Raw genomic sequence first — 23,868 nt, 5'->3', positions numbered from 1 at the left:
CTCTCTGTTCTGTACCTGCCCCAATGTGAACATGAAGGACAATAGCACTGGACCACCCATTTGATGTTATCAGCTTCCATACAGAATATATGCAGGGATGCAACATTTCCTCCTCTTAGCATCATCAAGAACCCCACAGCATGCAAGGAGAATAAGGCTGGGTTCCCTCTGCCAGCAGAGCTCCATGTACCCACCAGCTAGGGAGTAAGGATCTTATGCATTTTGAGCCCATCTACCCCAACAAGGATGGAGTACGCAGCATTCCCAATTCTTGCTAGCCTGGGACCCAGACCCTGATCCTTCATGTTGCACTTCCACTAATTTACCAGGCTAGCTCCAGTATTATGAATTTTCATTTCAAGAACTCTGTTTAGGTTGCTGAAGTATTTTCTAGTTACCATTTGCAATGCTGACAGGCCCAGCAAAATAGATACAATAGTTAAGTAAGCAGGCTGAGAGGCAACAAACTGCTACCAGCAAAGAGAATGCCACTTGTACCCTGAACTACTTGCTCTGGATCAGAAACTACAGAGTGTCAAATCTGCAGTCCTCTCATTCAACACATTTATACCAACCCCAACAGAGCTCTGGTGCTTTCAGGGATACTCACTGACTGAGGAATGCAAAGAGGTATCTCATTACAATCAGAGTGGTTTTAGGCAAGCTCAGAAGGACCTTCCGGATGTGTAGTGCTCTTTCTTGTAAGTTATCCATTGCTGAAAGGAGGAAAGAGCACCATACAGAGTTATTATATCACCATGGCCATACTGGAAGTCACTGAATCTGCACGTTTGTGGCACACTAGGAGGTTCCCTACACTAGGGTGTAAAATATTAAAGATAGGAGCCAAGATACAGTAGCACAGAATCTTGGGGAAGAAAGGGGCTATCTGCTTCTTGTTACGTGTATGATATGTTCTCCAGAAATGCCTTAAAGCAGGAGGTAATGTATGCATAACCTGTTCTGCAAAGCCCTTTATTGCAAAGATGCAGGGTATGTGTAATCTATCTGCAGGTTCCCTTACAGTGTGGGTGCACTGAGTGATGTCTGTTTCACTAGATCCAACACAATAGCTCATTCCAATTAGCTACAAAAGGTGGGTGTTGAACAAAAAAGTGTTTGGTCTGACTCAGAAAATAGATTACCATAGCTAAAGGGTGAGCTAAAAGCTCTGTGTGCAGCAGACGACTGAGGAAAAAAAGTGGGCAGCATAAATCCTCAGCCCTGGAAGGATGAAGTTATTTGGGAGCAGATTTCTTTTCATCTAATATGAATTAAGCTTTGTAAAGTCATTTACTGTGAGAAGAAAACCATGAGTTGTTTCGGAAGCAGTTATCTTTGCCCCACTTCAAAGGCTGCTGCTGATGGCTATTCCACTGCCTGGACAATGGATTCATTCTTTGCTGCTGAATGATTTGGCAATAATGGGACCATTTAAACTTGGTTTCCAACAAAAAAGAGAAAGCTTTGAAATAATCCAAGCTGTTTATACCTGGACTGTGATCACTCTCACATTATACATTCAGTAGTGAGAGTTCATAAGGAATCTTCCTTGTGGTTATGGAAGGGTTATTCAGACTGGTTAAAACACACAGCTGCTTCCCTTCTGGAAATACATGGCATGCACCAGAATAGATGTGCTGCATGTACATGGATAGCAGCCTGGTCAGGAAAACTCTGCTTGAACAGTGGGATTCCAAGATGGCAGCTGCAAGCACGTTCTGAGTTGAGGCCTTTAAAGGAGCATTTTGTGCAAATTATTATTTTTAAAAAACTACTTATGAAGCTTTGGCTCTGAAGATGCTGTGGCCACCATCTCGGAAACATGCTGCTGTGGTGCAGATCCTGAAGGATCCACTTCATTCTGTTCTCAGATTCACTTTCCTAAACAGGCTGTGCCATGAGATTAAGGAGTGCTGCAAAGAGATCTGAGCAATCCTCTCTGGATGGTGGCTGGACCACAGAGCCTAAAAGGGATTAGGAGAAATATTTTGGAAGGGGATGAAGATGGGATGCTCAAAAAAAGCAATCTGGGCTATGATGGAAAATAAAATCAACATTTCTGGAGCAATAAAAGTTTGCTCTTATTACCATGAACTGATCTTTTTTGGTGAGAAATTGGGAGCGGGGGGGGGGAGGGAGGGAGGAAGGGTTTGATAAAGGGTCATCTGCATTTTTTTGCAGGTCTCCTATTTAAATAGAAAACACCATTCCTTCATCTACTTACTGACACAGGCAATCAGATCATGAAAGATTTCCTTTGGAAACAGAGGGTGCTCCAGCCCTCGGAAATAGAGTTTCAGAACTCCCGCTATTGAGTCCATATCATGGTCATTTTGGTCTCCAGCCAGTGGATCCTCCCCTAGTTACAACAAAAACAATTAAAAAAAAAAGGAGGTAGGGAGGAAAAGAAAAGAACTTTTTGGTAGACACAGGATCTGGCTGCTCTGCTAGAAGAACATGTCTCAGCCAGAAAGAAGGATCCATGTAATCCAAAGGTTACTCCCTATTCCCCCAAACACTGAGCAGGCAATGGGTGATTGGTAAAGCCATCCCCTAAGTACAGCAATCAAGAAAGGTCCTTGGCAGCCATCCTCTGTGGCTGGAGGTGGCTACATGCTCCCAGTCAGGCAGATAAAGGGGTTGACCTTCTCACCTGACCCCAAGACATGGAGGAAGAGTCCCCCACCTATGACCACAATGGGGGTGGAATTACTCCTGGAGCTGTGGTAACTTCGGGAGGCTCTGCAGTCCAGGTGGCTTTGGTTGGAGGGAACAGACCCAGCATTTGCTTAACTGGGTTACAGGAGATAGGAAGCACATTGCCACAAATTGCTCACCTGGTAATCAGCTATGTGATTCACTGTGTGGCTGCTTTGGGGCCTGCACAGCGGGCCAATGCTTGTGCCAATCGCTACCTTTACAAGTCTTAGAAGGAGACACATTGTGCTGGATTGGTAGGAAAATAAAGTTTCTGGTGCAGTTAATTTGTGACTACCTATACTGTAGTTCGCCTATTACAAAAGAGAAGAGACACACTGAAGGAGCTGTTCCCTACGGAAAACTCCCCATCAAATATAATTAGATTTTATGATGGGGTAAACCTCAAATCGAAACTATATATATCCATTATGTGACGGAAATGACCAAAGCTTGCCTATTACTTTAATAACCACACAGGATAATAAATGGTCCACTATGAACCAGAGCTTTATCTTTGATATTAACTGCTACCAAGGGTTCTGGATGAAGTAATAAACTGCACAGACGTTATTGTTAACTTCGTCAGTTCTGTATATCATCCTCTTTAGAGAGAGCAGCAAAATGAAGGTTAAAAAAAAGTAATGTTATTTTGGTGATACTGGAATAACTGGCTGTTTTCCCTGAAATGTCTGGCATCTATCCTTTACTTTAAGAAAGGTGGTCTTTGAGTTTGGTGGTGTAAGCCCTCAACCCCACCACACATGCATTTCCTTTCCTCTTCAAGGTATTTCATTCTCAGATAAACGACAAATGCATTGTAGTCTCAACAACCTCATGGTTAGGAAGAATAAGATCACACCTCTAAAATACGTACCCCCACCCCTCACTGATAGCAATTTGCTATGCACCCATATCAGGGATCTGGAGACATGTGAACATGAAAACTTACAATTCATGTGTCACTTGCAACATGAAACGTATGAGGAAGCAGGACCAGTCTTGTGATTTTCAGAGTCCCAAGCAAGAAGGGGGCCACAAACTGCTAGGACTGACCTGAAAGCTAACTTTCTCTCTCGTCCCACTGTGGCAGGGAGACTGGGTCAGATGTGACTTGCTGTGTCAGAGGGCCCCCAAGGAGTTGCTTGTGCATAACGCCAATCGTATATGCAAGCTAAAAACCCAACAAAAGCCCTCCAAATAAGAGTAAAATGAACAGTGAGTTGAAATGGACTCTCTTACTTGGTGGTGATTAGACTAAATGTAGTCATACTGCTTTACAAGGAATGTCAGGGGCAAGAGATCCCACCCCAGGCACGGAATAGAGTCTATTCACAAGGTGGAGGAAAACAGACTAAGTAGTTAAATCCAAGAAGGAAATGTGTGCAGTCATTAAACAAACCAACATGACAGGCCAAAATTCTGAATGATTATTATATGGTGATGTTGCAAGACATGAAGCATAACATATCAAGTGACTTTATATGTTCAAGGTTAGTGAGCACTGAAAACAATTCTCTGCCTGGAGTCATTTATAAAATGTAGAACTGTTAAAAAAACCACACTACCCAGGGCACAATCAGTTGTGTCCAAAACACTAAAGGTATTTTAGAATGGTAACACCTGTGGTGATTGTATGATACAGAACACACCCTCCTTACCTCTCTCAAATGCGTTTTTGATATCATTCACCTCAACCTGTGATCCAGACACTCTGAATATGCCTTCATGCTGCAGTCCTGTAAGGCAATAAGAGAAACCCACAACGACAGTCAAAGATTTCAACTCAGTTCCACATCTGGCAAAGTAATATTGCATAATCAATTTGAAAAGATGCTATTTTTATTGGAAAGTGTCAGTAAATGTCTGTTTCACCATATATCACAAACCAACAAAAACATTTTCCTATGATAATTGAATTTTACAAATAGACAAAGTAAGAAAAACACTGCTTGAGAACATAGTTTGTTTTAAGAATATTTACTTGGCATGTGATGTTAACAATTTGACTTTTAACAGTTTATAATGCTTTAACTTTTTGAATTTTAACGTGTACTGTCATTAAATCATCTGACCCCTACATAATTTCCCACAAGTGTGAAAATTCTGATACAACTTTTTAAAAAATGCTTAAAGCTCATAATTTTGTGCAACTGCAAAAATTTGAAGTCATTACGCTTAAAAAAAAAACCTTAAAAAACAAATATTGATATCTGTTGAAATTATAAAAAAAGAAATTCTGCCCAGCCTAGGCACAATCAGGGTGGGATCCCATCCATCTAGAACATTACAACCATGCCAATAAGCAGGACAGGCCAAATTCTCTCACCCTTTGGAAAATTTCCTTCAGCAAAAATCTAAGAATACAACAAGGGATAAAGAACTACTGAACTCCCCTTCCACACCAGGAAAAAAGTGAAAAGTATTTACTTCCCTCCCTCACTAGAAGGAAGTACCACAAAGTACTCTACAAGCTTAAACTCATATACGACCTATATATTGAATCATTTTGCTCATATACAACCAATATATTGAAGCCACTCCTTGGGTAGAACACAACTTTTTATTGTTTAACAGCAACATTAGAAAATAGTTACAACAAGAAGTGAACAACTTATTCAATTGAAATTACAGAATATACCTACCACTAATGTGACTTGATATTTGGGACTCTAAGGGAGTTTTCAGGATATTCCAGTAGAGTAGTTAAGTATCATAAAATCATTAAAACTAATGGGGGCAAGTAGCTGATGGAATCCAATGGATTCCTATAAAATATCTTTGTTGGAACATGAAATATGAGCAGCAAACATTTAAAACCAACATTCTAACTTCTAAAATATTCCAGCACAAGGAAATGGTTCAAGCCTCTGGACGGGAGCAGGGAGTTTGACTTTTGCAAAGCTTTATGTATGTTTATGGCACTGTATATGTAACTAATAAGCTCTTTTGGATCATCTGTGGCCAGCTCTTCTTCTCATAAATTATGGTACTATTTTAACCCCCAGGCAGTGACATTCTTGTGTTATATGGCCCTTAATTATTCCTGGTATCATCAGCACACATCACATTGCACAATGAAAATAAATATATACCAAAATGCAGCAAACTGAGAATGAAAATGGAATCAATCCACTATCTACAGGGAAATCTTTATTCAAAAGCATCAATTCAGATGTAAGAGGTAATAACCATGTTACAGAACTGAACTTTAAAGGGTCTAGCCATCAATTCTTTATAACTCTCCTTTGACATGGATTTGTACGAGAAGAACACGTGTCTAATCCCAAACTGTGCTTTCTTTAGCATATATTTTATGTAGTACTCCAAGAGGGAAAAAGTGGGGAGAACCTACACAATAGTTTCCAACGTGCAATAGTGATTAAAACAAGAGGAAAGTACAACTGAACCTATTCTCTGGCTCTGTGTATTGGTTAGATGAAAACAAACCCCATCACTATACAAGCTTATTGACTAGCAGTCGTTCATACTGCTATTAAACATTTAATTTAAAACACACACAACTTAGAATAAAATGTATGGAAGATGTATATCTTAAAATGCTACATTTATCCTTTATCCAAGCAAATAAATCTGCACCTCAGCTCCCCTGAAGGGTCACTTGAATATTGTGGGTAAGGAGAATAGCTCAGAACTCCAGGCAGGGAGGAGTTGTAAGTAGACAAGACAGATATTGGTGGGGACAAGGGGAAGAAGAGGTTACATGACAAGAAAGGAGATAAAGACACAGGAGCAACTTGAACACAAAAGCATTCCCCACCTCAAGTACCTGCAGCAGCCAATCTGTCTTCCTATGCTTAGGACAGACAATAATGCAACACTACTGACTCTTCCAAGTGGACAGTGGTGAGTTCTCAGTAGTGCCTTCTGTAGGATTCCAACACATGTTCTGCACCAGGCTACTCTAAACATACACAAGGGACTCCGCAGACTGAAGCAGCCATGTGATTGACTTAAATTAGAGATGAATGGACTCAGGTTATGAAATTTGGATGTGAACTTTCCTAGAGTTCAGGGGCAGGATCCAAATCTAGGTTTTCTGATTCCTCATTATGAGTTTAAACACCCTTAAAAAGTTCTGCCTGCCTTATTCTGTTAAGGGGTATTTGAAAAAATGATTACTTTATCAGTAAACTTACCATGTCTGCTAATGAATCGTATGCAGCTCTCCACCACGAGAGGAATGGCTTGGCTGGAGTCCTGAGCAACCAAGGGAGAAAAAATTAAAACAAATAGTCAAGCACAGAGCTGACTGAAAAATAAAAAATAACTCTGAAATCTACAAGCAAAACTTCATGGAGCAATACACCTTCTGCCAGGGACTGGGAACAGAGCTGTCCACAGGGCCCGAAGCAGTCTCTGAAGGAGGTACTATTTGGTTTGTGAATTATCCTAGAGACATAACACTGCCTTTTGCAGAGATGGTAACTGCCATCCCAAGCTATACAGGAATAAATATATCTACGTGCAATGAAAAAGCACCAAGTCAAAACCAAGGATCACCAATTCTGATCCGGACTCAGTGTAGAAGACCGTTATTGGGGTGCATTAACATCTTAGGGCACAGCTCCATGCAATGCCTCTGGAAGCAGCAATGTTATACCAATGGTGTCAGACGAGCTACCTGTGGCTGGCCAGCTTTGCCAAGGTCACTCTTTGAGAAGGCCAGTTGGTGCTGCTGTAATGACTAACTCTGCACAACGCCTGTGCTCAACTGGTGCACAAGGTGCCAGGGAAGGAACATGAGAAAACCTACTATGCCCTCCCTTCATCTCATGCAGCGCATGACCACACAAAGTTGTGGCCCTCTGGATGAGGTCTCTCCAGTCAGCCTGCCCTCATGGCTCCATATTTGTACATTTTTCAGATTGATTTCCCTTTATCCCAAACATGACAAATTTTGGCTTTGCAGAACAAGCTCCTGACATTTTATTGCAAAAACATTTTATATGTCATATGCTCACTGACCTTTGGGCTAAGCACTGAGTACTGTAAAAATACCAGTTCACAATGACAGCTTGGAGTGCAGGCTGTTCTTTGGGCCAGGGCCAGAACACAGTAAATGACACTTTCTAGCTTGCCAATTTCCACCATAAGCAATTCAGCGATGAAGTTGTGTAATAGGCGAACAGTTCAATGCACTTTTCTAGCCCGTCTTCAGAGCATCACAAAATACTTTGCAAACAGTTAGAGTTCAACAGTATCTGTGAGATAGTGTATTACTGTTCCCATTTTATAAAAGAGTCAACTAAGGCACAGAAGTTAAGTTACTTAATTCAATATATTTTTTAAAAGGTTTAGTGATTTTCCTTTCAGTGAGCTGTAGAATTCCTTTAATTCATAGATTCCAATGCCAGAAGGGACCATTGTGATCATCTAGTCTGACCTCCTGTATAACCCAGGCCAGGGAACTTCCCCAAAGTAATTCCCAGAGCAGATCTTTTAGAAAAACATCCAATGTAATTTTGCAATTAACAATTTTCCCTCCTCATTATCTGGATTGCACTAGCTTTCTGCAAGCCATATAAGAGGACACACTTTGCAATACAACAGTGCTTTGAAACACTATGGAAACCTGCAGCTTACTTGGCGAATGACAAAGAGTTTATTAATAATCATTCAAATAGCACCACAGATTTACACAGCTCATTTCAGAGAGGCACCAAATGAACTTTATAGAGAAACACACATTCTCTGTCCTCAAAGAGATAATTTCGGAATGATGTGCAATTTAAATTGGTAGGTCACACTCAAAAGAACTATTAGAGCCACACACAAGTGATTTCATGCGGATTATTTGAGGCACAGGTTTTAGGTTTTCAAGTCACAGGGTATAGTAGGTCATCTCCAATGAAGTACAGAATACATTGTGAGCCCTCAAACACTACTGTGAATGGCTATCAATAATCAGACATGCAACTATTTCACTTTCTGTTGAAAAAGTCTGTTACTAGTGTGTAAACAAAGCAACAATCTCCACAACAGATGAGTTCAAGGTATTCAAAAGATTCAGCTCTGCATAGGAGAGCCTGCAAACATGAAATGCAAATTCTCTACATGTGCAGTTAGAGAATAAAGATTCAGATTTTCACTCAATTTATATAGCTTTTATTCACTGCAGATATTTCTACAAACTCTCCCCTATTCTCCAGCATCCAAAAATAACTAAGACTATACCTTTCATCTAGCTGCAGCACAGCAGCCTACATTCTAAATTATGATAAAGCCAAAAATCTTGAGATGTAACATGGAAAGTGGGTTTTCAAAAAATCAGCATACTGGATTTTAAACGTAGCTTATAATCAGTGCCCAAAATATAGCAAGGGACATATCTTGCCTACAATTTCCTAAATAGGAAAGAAAAATGTAAAATACAGTCTGCCTTTCCCTCAAACTACCAACATACTAACAAGACACGCATGGTGCTGGCTATCCTGCTATATACAATGCCTAACAGCAACTGCAACCTACTTTCGGGCTAACGAAAAGTGTCAGCAGACAGATTCTGTAAGCTATTGCTCAAGAATGAAAAAGGGACCGAAGGAGGAGCAGATGAAATGATGTTTCAAGTCAAATCTTGTCTCTATTGGATGTGAAAAAATTTTTCCAGATCCTTCCTATCCCAGGATAAACATGATCTAGTTCCTTTGTTATTAAAATGTCATAGTTTAAAAGGCAATAAGTCATCCATTATGGACAGAAAAGAAAGAAAGCATCCTTAGAATTCCTTGGAGTCCCTTTTATTATGAAAGGTATGTCCAGCGTGCAGTTACAACTTTATTTAATAGAAATGTGAATTAAAAAGAGAATGAGTAGTACAAATAATGTGTGTCAGCAGGAAACCATGGACTATGAACCTTAGTGCAGCAGTCATGCTCATCATTTATGTAGGCTGCTAGTGGGTAATGTCGTCACAGACAAGCAGGTCTGATAGTTCCACCCATAGAAGACAGTGATGCAAGCACAAGCACACACACCTGTCATGGGTGAAGATAAACTGAAGTAGGATAAATACATTACCCTATTCTGTCACAAGTTAACAGATTGAAAGTTTACTCTTCAACAAGAGTATATCTCATATGAGCCATATAACTAACCTACCTATTGTTCTTCAGGAAGACTACTATAGGACAGAGTTTAACGATGCCACATGATGAGCAGGAAGATGGTAGCATGGCTCAAGAAGCAGCTGAGAGTCAGGCAGCTTGGGTTCTATTCCAAGCTTTTCCAGACACTATGTGGCAAGGGGGAAAATCACTTACGGTCTGACTCAGTTTCCCCATATGTAAAATGGGGATAATACTATCCTATGTCATACAACTCATTAACGTTTGCCAAATGCTTTGAGCCCCTCTGATGGAAGGCTTTATAGAAGGGCAAGTACTATTATAACTAAGTTATTGAGCTGATTCAGTATCAGCCTTTAACCAAAATTGTTCAGTAATTGGGAATGCCTGAGCTCCAAGTCATAGAACCACAGAATATCAGGGTTGAAAGGGACCTCAGGAAGTCATCTAGTCCAACCCCCTGCTCAAAGCAGGACCAATCCCCAGACAGAATTTTGCCCCAGATCCCTAAATGGCCCCCTCAAGGATTGAACTCACACCCCTGGGTTTAGCAGGTAACTGCTCAAACCACTGAGCTATCCCTCCCCCAAATATCATCCTTCCAATATCATTATTGTTGGTTTAGTATGGACAATCCACTCAACACTGTACAAAACACAAAAATATCAGTCCTGATTTCCAAGTCGCCATTAATTTAATGGAAGGTGCGTGTCAAAAACTGACAGATGGTTTTGAATATCTCAACCAATGCCTGTCCAGAAGTTACAGCCTCAGAATACAGGACTGCATCAAACTTGTATGGAATTCTGGACACCAGATCTTTCTCAAAATACCAGAAAACATAAAAATGAAGTTTGTTATTGCCCAAAAAGGTGACTGCAAAAGGTTTATGGAAGATCCAGGTTTTTACCATTTCAGTTCTTGCATTCCCAAACACTCAAAAAGAACATACAAAAAAGCTCTATGCAAGAGACAGATACAAAAATAACCCCCCAGCCCCACACACAGAGTTGCATGCTTCAATGAGTTCTTTATTACCTGCTTCCTTATAGTAGAGCTGCGTCTGCCACTGATCAGAAGCCCAGAACGGACCATCGGTGGAAGATGGAGAAGAAAGAACACAGGCAAATGTCAAGGTGACCACTGACAACCAAAATACTTGCTTGTATGGTATTTCAAAAACTGTACTCATTAGTCTTGGTGGGGAAAGGAGCCAGATATGGGAAACAATTTCAATGATCTACACTGTCAGTTCACAGGAACTTTGGAAAGACTAAGTGATTTAACATAAAAGCACTGTAATCCTGAAACTGGAACAGGGAAGCCTACTGCCTTGACACAAGCCTGTACTTAACCTCTTCCTTCCAACCATATGGAAATCCAGTACATAAACCCCTTCATCTAAATCAAGTTTGTTATAATTTTCAGAGAGCACCTCTCCAAAATAGGTCCATTGTACTGGATGATTTAAAGCAGGGGTTCTCAAACTGGGGGGTCAGGACCCTTCAGGGGGTCGCAAGGTTATTACATGGGGAGTCGCAAGCTGTCAGCCTCCACCCCAAACCCTGCTTTGCCTCCAGCATTTAGAATGGTGTTAAATATATTTAAAAAAGTGTTTTTAATTTATTGGGGGGGGGGTGTCACACTCAGAGGTTTGCTATGTGAAAGGGGTCACCAGCACAAAAGTTTGAGAACCACTGATTTAAAGCCACAGGGAGAGGGGAAGAACAAAGTAAATTGATTTCCCTCTGTGCTGTTAATATAAGCATATTAATGCGTTCTTTGTAATAACCTGTGATAAAAAAATAAAAAATGGACACCAAGTTAAACCATTTCCAAATAACAAGATCACAATTACAAATGGCTTCATAATTACTGTTTATGCAGGCGGATATTAGTGCCTGATCTGAAGGAGGTCTGAGCCTGCTCTGCTAAAAAAGTCCTTTTATCTTATTTCTGGGGTTCAGAAATTCTTAGTTTTCTGTAAAACTGAATCATGGGAGATAAGGACAGAGAAAACCTAATGGATCATTCACCCAACTGCCTGCCAGGACAGTTGACTGCTGAATTCTCAGTATGTCAATTTTATTGCGTTTAAGAATCACAATTATAGCATTCATTTTGCAGAAATTATTTTTAAAGAATGAGCTGTAATGAGATAAAGCAAGGAAGCAGATTTCATGAGCTGTCACAGGCAGTGAGGTATATTTTAGACTATTGGTGAAAATGATTCTGATATTTAAAGTTGTTTCACAGTGAATAATATTTTATTATTACAGATGTCAGACCCTAATTAGGACATGTCAGCTCTGCTTTACTGTGAGGAATGGGGAAAATGGAGTAATGATTTCAGATCTGCTTTACTGTAAGGAATGGGGAAAATGGAGTAATAATTTCAGATCTGCAGTAATCACCCTCACTTTAAGAAGCCAGCACACTGCACAATCCCTGTGGCCAACACAGCCCCCAAAAACAAATTCAGAGTAACAGAACTATATTACATTTCACAGAAAGCCCCCCCACCCCTCATGATCAGAGGCTGAGTTTCACATATTTGGTGACTTCTACAGCACCGTGATTGATACTTGGCATCAGTTACAGCAAAATATTTATTCTTCATTGCCTCTCCATGTGCTGCAATCCAATTCCATGTCAGGCCAGATGAGGTCAGCAGGGCAAGGAGAAGAAAACGCCTCTATGACCATTCTCTTCCCCCCCCTCTCTATTAAGCAATCACAAGCACTTCAAGATGCTGCTTGGCTTCTTGTCCCCTCTACATGGATAAATCCTGAAGAGTCCAGGGCCCCAGCTAGGTTAGGAAAATGAGGTGTGTTTAGCAATGTGGTGTTAGTGAAGTCAGATATAATTTAAAAGCTAGAGCAGACAAAGGCAATGGTGCTTAAATGTGTGTTGCTTAACAGGAAATTTGCAAACCCCACCTCATCTTCCTAATCTACACAGGTCCTGAGTTGGTGACTGACTCCTTTTGTCAGTTGTCTTTTTGGAAGAGGCTCTCTTTTAAACAATGTTTATTTGAGCCACACCTACCTGGCAAGGGAGCAATCAGTCCTTTGACCTGTTAGGGAGACAAAAAAAAAGAAATATAAAGGCTTGCACCAGGGAACAGAAATGGGAAAATGCTTTTGATGAACATGCAGACCTTAACTTGGAAGTGGGAGGAAGGGGAAGGGAGAACAGCAGCTTTAAGGAGTGACAGTATGGCTGCTTCCTCCAAGAACTGCTGCTATGAAGATCATGCAAGCCCATCCCCGTTGGCAAGGCTCCTCCATGGCTGACCAGGAAATGCAGAAAGCAGCTTCAGCTGCCTGAGGAGACTCTCTCTGGAAAGCATTGTATCTGAAAATGGTTCCCCTGCACTCTAATTGTTGACTTCCACTGCCAAAAAAACTAGCCTTCTCAACCTCTCCCTCCTCCTCCTTCCCAAGGGAGCTGCGGGGGGAGGGGAGGAGGGAGAAGAGATTATACTTTATGAAACCACTTAGGAAGATTGAAAACATTCTCTGACTTGTTAGCCCACAGGCTTGATGTGCTAGCATTTAGCTATTTCAGGAGCAGAGCTTTAATGATATTTTCCGCAATCATATTTGCAAAATCGTTCCATTAACTTTCATTCTGTTTGCAATTTGGGGACCAAGCTACCATGGCTGCTGCTGAGACAGGCAGCATTTTAAAATAGCACAGTGAGGAAAAAAGGAGACAATATTTGGCAAGTACCTTTGATAACCCAACATTCCAGGCCAGATCCTCAGGTGGCATAAATCAACATCACAGCTATGCTGATTTACACCAGCTAATGATTTGGCTCTCCTTTCCCCTCCAGAGTTTAATGCCTCCCTGATCCTGGATAGAAGAGAGTGAACAAAAAGGGCTAATTGTTGATTGTGAGGAGCCACTTTCCCCTCCCTGCGTAAAAGCTCATTTAACCAAAATGGTGCATAATTTATAAAAATGTTATTCAGAACCAGAGTTCCTAACCATCTGTCTCACTGTCATCATGGAATATTCATACATATAAATTACACGGCTGTGGCAACATCAAGGGGCTCTTACATTACAGTGACAAATGTAGACGGTCAGAGACAATTACTTGTCGAAAGGAAAATCTGCTGGTATTTTTATTACCAGAACCTGTCATCTTTAGATTAAGGTAATTTGCAAGAGGAGTGATAAAATGTAACCTAAAGGAAAAAAAACAAAAAAATAGAAACGTACTCCCCAGTGTCTAGAGAGATACAGCTGCGCATTGCATTTCAGTGGGCAAAACTTCCTAGAGAGAGACTGACGCAATGTGTGAAAGGGTTTAGTATACCCACTCCTAGTTAAGTGACATTTTATAAATGGAGCTGGATGCTGAACACCCAGCTCTGTTCATCCCACTGATTTCCTTGCTTTGGATTGGAGGCATAATGCACCTCGGTTTCCTTTGATCTCACATATAACAGCAGGGTTTTTGTGTGAGTGTGGTTTTTTTGTTTGTTTTTTGTTTTTTAAAGTGGCTCTTGCTCATTCTGTCTGACATGCACCAGATCCCTTCACAAGCTCAGCTCCAAAGAAGTTCAAGCATAGCAAAGCAACCACAAACAGCAGGGGCCTCTAAATCTAGAGAGATACAACCAACACATTAAACATTCCTCTTGCTCCTGCCTTCTGCCCCTCAGCTTGAGATCAGTTCAAGGGGCAGGCAGGTTAAGAGGAAAGAGGTCATGGTATGCAGGGGTCAGCTATGAACCAGGAATGTGATTAGTCACAGGGGCAGGTTGGGTGTCATTTGGAGATGCTTAGAGACAGTGGAAAAATGCTCTAAGGAAACAGCATTTCTGATTCCCCTTCCCAGGACAACCCCAGGGAAACTCAATATTCTTTTCTCACTTCCTACAGGTTTGGTCTGATTAACATGAAGCTCTTTTTCTTTGGGGGGGGGGGGGGGGAAGAGAAGAGAAGAGAAAGAACATTTTTATCCTGAAAGCAAACACTTTACAACGTGCGCACTGTTTAAATTCTCATCCAGAAGACAACTTGCGCACTATAAACTTTGCGGCCTTCAATTCAGATACCTAGCAAAGAGGAGCAGGCCCTGCTATCATGTAAATGTAAGATTCTATGAGTCAGACTAGATCAGAGGTCGGCAACGTTTCAGAAGTGCTGTGCCGAGAGTCTTCATTTATTCACTCTAATTTAAGGTATCGCGTACCAGCAATACATTTTAACGTTTTTAGAAGGTCTCTTTCTCAAAGTCTATAATATATAACTAAACCATTGTTATATGTAAAGTAAATAAGGCTTTTAAAATGTTTAAGAAGCTTCATTTAAAATTAAATTGAAATGCAGAGCCCCCCGGACCGGTGGCCAGGCCTGGGCAGTGTGAGTGCCACTGAAATTTTAAATGAAATTAAATGCCACTGAAAATCAGCTCGCATGCCATTTCAGTCAGCACTAAACATTTCAGAACCTTCAAAAGAACCTTGCCACCCCGGGACCAGATGGCATTCACCCAAGAGTTCTGAAAGAACTCAAATGTGAAGTTGCGGAACTATTAACTAAGGTTTGTAACCTGTCCTTTAAATCGGCTTCGGTACCCAATGACTGGAAGTTAGCTAATGTAACGCCAATATTTAAAAAGGGCTCTAGGGGTGATCCCGGCAATTACAGACCGGTAAGTCTAACGTTGGTACCGGGCAAATTAGTTGAAACAATAGTAAAGAATAAAATTGTCAGACACATAGAAAAACAAACTCTTGAGCAATAGTCAACATGGTTTCTGTAAAGGGAAATCGTGTCTTACTAATCTATTAGAGTTCTTTGAAGGGGTCAACAAACATGTGGACAAGGGGATCCGTGGACATAGTGTACTTAGATGTCCAGACAGCCTTTGACAAGGTCCCTCACCAAAGGCTCTTACGTAAATTAAGCTGTCATGGGATAAAAGGAAAGGTCCTTTCATGGACTGAGAACTGGTTAAAGGACAGGGAACAAAGGGTAGGAATTAATGGTAAATTCTCAGAATGGAGAGGGGTAACTAGTGGTGTTCCCCAAGGGTCAGTCCTGGGACCAATCCTATTCAATTTATTCATAAATGATCTGGAGAAAGGGGTAAACAGTGAGGTGGCAAAGTTTGCAGATGACACTAAACTACTCAAGATAGTTAAGACCAAAGCAGATTGTGAAGAACTTCAAAAAGATCTCACAAAACTAAGTGATTGGGCAACAAAATGGCAAATGAAATTTAATGTGGATAAATGTAAAGTAATGCACATTGGAAAAAATAACCCCAACTATACATACAACATGATGGGGGCTAATTTAGCTACAACGAGTCAGGAAAAAGATCTTGGAGTTATCGTGGATAGTTCTCTGAAGATGTCACGCAGTGTGCAGAGGCGGTCAAAAAGCAAACAGGATGTTAGGAATCATTAAAAAGGGGATAGAGAATAAGACTGGGAATATATTATTGCCCTTATATAAATCCATGGTACGCCCACATCTCGAATATTGTGTACAGATGTGGTCTCCTCACCTAAAAAAGGTATTCTAGCACTAGAAAAGGTTCAGAAAAGAGCAACTAAAATGATTAGGGATTTAGAGAGGGTCCCATATGAGGAAAGATTAAAGAGGCTAGGACTCTTCAGTTTGGAAAAGAGAAGACTAAGGGGGGACATGATAGAGGTATATAAAATCATGAGTGATGTTGAGAAAGTGGATAAGGAAAAGTTATTTACTTATTCCCATAATACAAGAACTAGGGGTCACCAAATGAAATTAATAGGCAGCAGGTTTAAAACAAATAAAAGGAAGTTCTTCTTCATGCAGTGCACAGTCAACTTGTGGAACTCCTTACCTGAGGAGGTTGTGAAGGCTAGGACTATAACAATGTTTAAAAGGGGACTGGATACATTCATGGTGGCTAAGTCCATAAATGGCTATTAGCCAGAATGGGTAAGAATGGTGTCCCTAGCTTCTGTTCGTCAGAGGATGGAGATGGATGGCAGGAGAGAGATCACTTGATCTTTGCCTGTTAGGTTCACTCCAGTTGCAGAAAGGGTTTAATGCAATTGAGTGTACCTCTCAGATGTGGAGTGCTTTACAGGGGCACCTGGCATTGGCCACTGTCGGTAGACAGATACTGGGCTAGATGGACCTTTGGTCTGACCCGGTACGGCCTCTCTTATCTTATGTTCTTATGTTAACAGCTCCTTTTAAATTGAACATAGATAACAACAATGTTCACTTAGGGCTCAATCCTGCAGAGAGGCTTGGAGGTGGTTGAGCAGTGTCGCACAGTGCCATAGGTTGCCTACCCCTGCACTAGATATTGAGACTGCCAATCCACCCTCTCCACAAATGCTGGTGGGGGAGGTTTGCATGCAGACATGGATGCATTGCTTGAGGTGTATGTTTGGCCAGCAGTGGTGGGAACATTCAATCTTGACTGCTGCTTTGTGCCAAGTAGATGCAGGGGCAACACATTCTGTCTCCTCTGAAATGTCTATTTCCACGAATAAAGGTCATGTTCTGCATTAGCCTGGTTTGGATTGAACCTACAGAAGTGAAAAGCAGCTCATCTACCATGCAAACAAACCTTTCTACCACCCTAATGAGGCAATGCTTCTAAGATCAGCAGTAAATCACAAGGTTTACCTCTATTCAGATTATTAATGGAGGGGGGGCCCTGAGTGGGCACATGCTTCATTTAAACAAACAGATGAGGCACATTAGCACCTCATTAAGTATTTGCATTTGCCTTTCACAATTACTCAAGCACTCATAGTGCTGCACCAAGCAAGCTGGAAAAATAAATTCATAAAACATGAATATGTCCACTTAGCATTGGTAATCTAGGACAGTTACGCTCAGTCAGCTGACTAATTTAATAACTACAGATGACTGTCTAATGCAGCGACAAGTGGGTCCCAGACTCACTTTCTCCCAGTGTCTTCTGAAGAAGGTCATGCTTGGCCTGGAGCTTAGTGATCAGGTTCCTGCCTTCCAGGTACTCCTTCATTTTCTGTTGGGGTGAAAGAGAAAAGCAAGACCATCAAGGGGTGTTTATTTCTCAGATGACAACCTTTGGTCTGCTGGACTCCGCATACAGTTGTGAACTATAGTTACTCAACTCTATAGCGAGAAGGACGAATATCGGAGTCTCAGCCCATACCCTAGCAATCTGCCATCTCATTTCTCTTGCCCCAGTCTAGATATGGACTGACTCGCAGCTGAATGCTTGGCATGTCCGAGACATTTAAGTGGCTGTCTTACACCCTGCTCTCTAGACAGAGAGAGGGACAGAAATGCACTTCCATCATGTCACCAACAACTGAATGAACAATCTGTTTTAACAAACTAAAAGGCTGCTACTGTGCTTATTCTCTCACTTAACCTCTCTCACCCCCACTTTACTCGTCAGATACTACATCTGCCTCTATTCTGAATACACAATAAGGAAAGGAAAAAACCCAACAAAGATGACATTTGCTCTGCTCATCTCAAGCTAAAATATCACAGACCAATCTCTATTTGTTTCTCTTGAGGTGGATAGATTTTCCCAGCTCTTCAGAAGAGATTTATAAGCTGTTTCATCACTTATTCTGGAGGACAATACATTTTTCTTCATTGCTAACATGCAAGTGTACAGAGTGCTGTATAGAAAATCAGTGTCAAGTTTACAGTTGGAAAAGGTTAAGCATTTATAATCTTTTGCTCAAATATTAGTGACGAACACAACTTTGTCATATAATACACTACAACATTTCAAAAATGGAACCAATAGAAAGCAAGCTCAAGTGAAGACAATATCCTATGATAAATTATTCCAACTCTTGTCCCCATCTTACCTCATTTCTATCCACTGTCTTTCACTCTAGCTTTGTAGTGTCAAATTTAGACTAAGCTCCTTGAAATACAAAGGGTGTCTTAATTTAAAGTGCTATTTTACTCTGTTGGTCTTGTGTGGGTCATAACAATGGGCACGCTATAAATATACTTAAAGGGTGAGAAGAATCATGGAACAAGATACGTAGACAGTATCAAGGGAAAATAAAACTACTTAGGAGCCCAGAAGCACCATGTTGTGGGGCCGCTGACTGTTAGTTTCTAGAGACAAGTCAGTCACAAAGAAGACTGGCATTTGGGTTTTAATTAGCGGCCAAAAATCAGGATGCTGCTCCTGAGTCTGAACAACCGGAGTAGGAATTTCATCAAAACTAAGTTTCTTGGGAGATTCGCAGCATTTATGGCTTTGTTGCGGGCTGGTACATCAACAGCTTTGGTCCTGGATGAAAGCAGGAAGCATCGAAGTCAGTGGAAAAATAAATTAAAAATTAAAGTTAACCAAACATTTCAGAACCTTCAAAAGAACCTTGTACCAAAGTTTAGTGCTGACTGTATATTTCCTCCCAGAATCTGTCCAAATCTATTCCAACCATAGGCTGCTTCTTTCATTCTAATCATTCACGTTAAAAGAATCGCATCCATCTATTCAGATCTAGACAATTTCACTCAAGTTTTGACAGACAACCAGGTTGCGGCTTTGTCCCTGCGTATCTCATGCAAAACGGCCAAATGATATTGCATTTCATGCTCCAGGGAGTTGGGATGGGAGATAAGTCTGATTCTGAACTCAAGGAGAGCTGAATAGGTGCAAAACATTGCAAGATGTGGCCAACAATGGGTAAATCAAAAGTTTAAAGATCCACAAATAAACTTGCTTCCCCAGAGACCTAAGCTTCTTTCTGAAGTATAGACAGAGTAAGACTATTTCATTCTTGCTTTACTTCTGCATTCACTATAGCCTGGCACCTTCTGACATTATAATGAACACCCAAGAGAAACTGGATTTTCATTGTTATTCAGGCCAAAAACCAAATGCACGTGTTTTCCTTTGTCCAATGTATAGTTTATTGGTTTTATTTTTATATTAGTTATTGTTGTGGTGAGATGGGGAGGAGGGAGTTGAGTCAGAGGCTTTTTACATTTCAACTTACAGCAAGGAAACAAGCTGTATATTTGAAACAATAGAGTGAATTCAAAAATTTCCACCAGGATTACTAGTTTGCTTCCCCCTCCCCTTAGCCCACATTTTTTAAAAAACCTGTATGTTTTGTTCTGCGAAGAGATACCGGATTAGCAGCCCTACGTACTGAACTCTTATTTTTTCATGGACCAAGTACGCAAAGGACAACAGCAAGTCAACGTTTGCTCACAATGGCCTGTGAAGATACCATTCCCCTCAGGGAGGGACCACCTCTAGGTGTAAGGGCCATTCAGTCTCCATGACCCCTTCGCTTCTTGGCCTCCAGGCTTAGAGAACCAACAAGAGGACTAATCCTTTGTGTGGGGTGTTAGCATGTCCACTAGGAGCTGAAATGAAAGCACCCAAGATCTACAGATTTTAAACTACCACCATTCTGGATGAGAAAACAAATCAGTGGCATAGCTGTGATATGTTCTTCCCCACTACCAATCCACTGAACCATCCGTTCCCCCACAGCTGAAGTGACAGTTCTATTCCTTCTAGTTAGGCAGAACATTGGAAATGTGTACAAATTTTTTGGCCTATGGAACAAAAGAAAAACCAACAAATCAAATACACGTTTTAATTCCATACTATAAAACTAAAGCATGTAATGAAGTTTCATCTTTGTTCTTGTTACAAAATGTTTCAGTTACTGTCTCACGGTTTATGAACCACCTTGATGGAATTGCATTACTGTATTTCTTGGCTGCATCTCTTTGCATATTGACGAAGAATATAAAAGGATGCCATCTGTAGGGACGTACAGATAGTATTAAAGAATCACTGACTTCTAATGGCAAAATTGATAAATATCCTCAGACACAATTCTGCTTTAACACGCAATTTTCGTCTCTTTATCCTATTTATTATTCAGCTAGGGATATTAAATACTGATCTGGATAGGCCACACGGATGGTTATTTGCACGAAAATAGGATCGGTGTTTCTCTGAAATTCTATCTGGTCTTCTGCTTATTCCTTACTTGACAGCAGGCTCTTAAACATCTGGTATCAGCACTCTTCATATCAGCTAATTATGTTATTACCCAACACATATCATTAAATCAGCAGTACAAGTTCATGACTTTCTAATAGACAAACACTGTTTGCATGAGAGTATCCCCAGTTACCAAACGCACACACCACACAGAACACTGTGGTCAAAGGGAAGTAATCAACAATATAAAGCCCTCTGTAATGAATGGATTTTAAGAAATCTCCCATGAGACATCAGCAGATCTTGAGAAAAAAGAAGACTTAAAATAATGAGAAATTGAAGATCAAAATGAAGATTCAGTCTGTCTGTAAAGTCAGTGCACCTCACGGAGATGTGGAAGAACAAGATGCCAAAGCATTACTGGGCTAGGATGTGCAGTGATTAGAGAAACCTTTTGTTGCAGGACTGGTAATAGGTCAATGGTTTACTTCCTGCTGTCAGTCAAGATCCCATTAAAACAAATAACCATTTGATAATGAGGTACAAGATTGCCCTCCTGGATCCCATTTGACCATGAATCCTTGCTCCTGAGGAGCTGCACACAGACACTCAGATTTTAAGGCCAGAAGAGACCTATGTACATATGCCCCACATATCTGCAATACAGAAGTGTATGAAATGAGAGGAGAAAGGTGTACTTCCTTTACATGGGTCTGTTCTGTACCTTAAAACACCTATGTATTTTGTTTCTCTCTCTCCTCTAACAGTACTGCAACCACCATGGCTTTGTCCTAGTTCTCATTGCTGGCCACACCCACTCTCATAATAGACCCATAACCTCTGGCTGAGTTACTGAAGTCCTCGAATGATGATTTAAAGACTTCAGGTTACAAAGAATCTACACTAGCTTAAACCTCAAGTGACCCGTGCCCCATGCTGCAGAAAAGGCAGACAGGACACAATCTGAAAGAACTGCTTTAAAAATAGCCATACTATCTAAGGCATGCAATCAAAGCAGAGCTGAAGGTGGCCTGCACTTGATGATATTTCTGTAGAACACAGGGTGCTCCATATGCGACACTGGAGGTGCCATCTCATGAAGGAAACAAAATTTTCTCCTGGCCAGTTGAGGTCATTAAAGTAACTTATGAGTAAAGGAGGTGGGGTTTAGCTCCCGCCTCCTGGCTAAAGCAGAATTTGAGCAATGCTACCTGAAAATTCCCCCTTGAAATATGACACACACACACACACACACACACACACCCCTCACTATTTAGGGTAGGAAGTGATGAATGTCACATACTACCCTAAATTTGCATGGTGTCACTCTGAACTGCCTTGTTTTATTTCAGAAGTGGCTGCATTTCAGAGGCAAGAAAAGAGATTCCTGTATATAGACCTTATCGAACACTTAGGGTTCCAGAGAAATACATTATGCGTCTCTGAGGCTGTGAGGTGTGTCTGTGAGTTACATTAGGAACACTGTGCCCAGTGCACAGTTCTATTACTGCTATAAAGAAAACAATGGTTCCTACTGATTACTGGTATTTCATATCCTCTTCATATTACACTAAATCCAACCTTCTGGAGCCTGCCACCTTCCAGGAGCACACACATAAAAAAGATGTCCATTTAAAATCAAACCTGCAGGTTTTTCTTCATGAATTATGAAGATCCAGCAGCATTCTGTTTCAAACAGCAAAAACAAACACCACAAAAGTATGCGTGAACTCCACATGATTTAATTTCTGGCCTGGATTTAATCTAAGTACAATCAGACGCAAGAGGACAAAGAAAGACGGCAGTAACAATACAATTTCCATATTGCAAAGACCTCAGAAAGGAGGGTCTGTTAACTAGTGACGGTGTATGCATTGCAATGGCTGTCTTCCCCACATCCACGCACCTTTAATACCCTCCCCCACCCTGAGCTTGTTTAAATTTTTCCAGCAGGAAGCAGCTGTCAGGTGGAATGCATAATAGAGCAAAGTGTAAACTAGAGTACATCTTCCTGCTTTGCTTCCAAGGCAGACAGTTATGCTTTCGAGACTACATGGAAATTGTTTCTGTCATGTCCCTTATCCTTGGCTCCATCTCAAATCTGGGCAGAGCAGCTTTATTTTTTTTTAAAAAACATCAACATGGATGCAATCAGCACAATTAGCAATGTTCCCAGAATGCAATGAGTAAATCAGATCATCACACCACTGTGCTAATGGCAGTGATTAAAAGAGAAAGTGTACATTGAGAGAAGCAGCATGATATTTCTGTAAAATTATTTATTGATTAAATTAGAAATACTTACTCATGTCATGAGTTTTGTCAAATTGTATTAATTCATTCTTGTAAAGCACTTTGAAGAGAGCAAGTATCATAGGGGTAGCCTTGTTAGCCTGGATCTGTAAAAGCAGCAAAGAATCCTGTGGCACCTTATAGACTAACAGACGTTTTGGAGCATGAGCTTTCATGGGTGAATACCCACTTTGTCAGATGCAAGTACTTGCATCCGACGAAGTGGGTATTCACCCACGAAAGCTCATGCTCCAAAACATCTGTTAGTCTATAAGGTGCCACAGGATTCTTTGCTGCTTTTGAAGAGAGCAAGCACTGTAGTGTTACTTAATATTATTTTTAAAACTACTATAATTAACTATAAAGCCAAAATTAATCCCCATTTTACAGATGGGAAAACTGAGTCATTCTCCTTCCTTCATAGCCTTCGCAGACTACTACATTTAAACTTGTTTTCTGAACGCAATCCCTCTTACATATTGAACTTACCACCACAGTATATGAATGCTGAAAAGTTCAAAAGCAAACAGCATGGTATGTAAATACTGATTTGGAACCAAGGATTATGTTGATGCTTATTAAAGTTGTTTCTTGTTATCTTCCAGTGAGCATTGTGCATGTGTGTATATGCGCGTGCGCACACACACACACACACGGTGCATGTGTTTGTATATGCATCACATTTGATCTGCAATACAGAAGTATATGAAATGAGAGGAGATAGTGTCTTTCCTTTACACAGGTCTGTTCTGTACCTTAAAAGGTCTGTGTATTTTGGTTCTCTCGCTCTCCTAACAATACTGCATTTACCATGGCTTTGTC

At 40.7% G+C, this 23,868-nt stretch overlaps 1 protein-coding gene across 8 annotated transcripts in view; it reads right to left on the bottom strand.

The window, feature by feature from the left end:
• SRGAP2 (SLIT-ROBO Rho GTPase activating protein 2) overlaps positions 1–23,868 on the bottom strand; it is a 218,487-nt gene that overhangs the window by 32,526 nt on the left and 162,093 nt on the right. For all 8 annotated transcript variants that reach the window (XM_039534418.1, XM_039534420.1, XM_039534421.1 and 5 more), the window contains 7 exons: positions 17,727–17,811; positions 12,837–12,864; positions 10,827–10,857; positions 6,861–6,921; positions 4,362–4,439; positions 2,228–2,362; positions 611–716 (listed from right to left, as the gene is read on the bottom strand). In XM_039534418.1, the coding sequence (XP_039390352.1) occupies positions 611–716; positions 2,228–2,362; positions 4,362–4,439; positions 6,861–6,921; positions 10,827–10,857; positions 12,837–12,864; positions 17,727–17,811 (524 nt within the window). The remainder of the gene's footprint in view (positions 1–610; positions 717–2,227; positions 2,363–4,361; positions 4,440–6,860; positions 6,922–10,826; positions 10,858–12,836; positions 12,865–17,726; positions 17,812–23,868) is intronic.

Source organism: Mauremys reevesii, linkage group 4 (assembly GCF_016161935.1).
Source record: "Mauremys reevesii isolate NIE-2019 linkage group 4, ASM1616193v1, whole genome shotgun sequence".
In the NCBI taxonomy this organism is placed as follows: Eukaryota; Metazoa; Chordata; order Testudines; family Geoemydidae; genus Mauremys; species Mauremys reevesii.
Note: the sequence above shows the minus strand (reverse complement) of the source record. Positions and strands in the feature narration are given on the sequence as shown.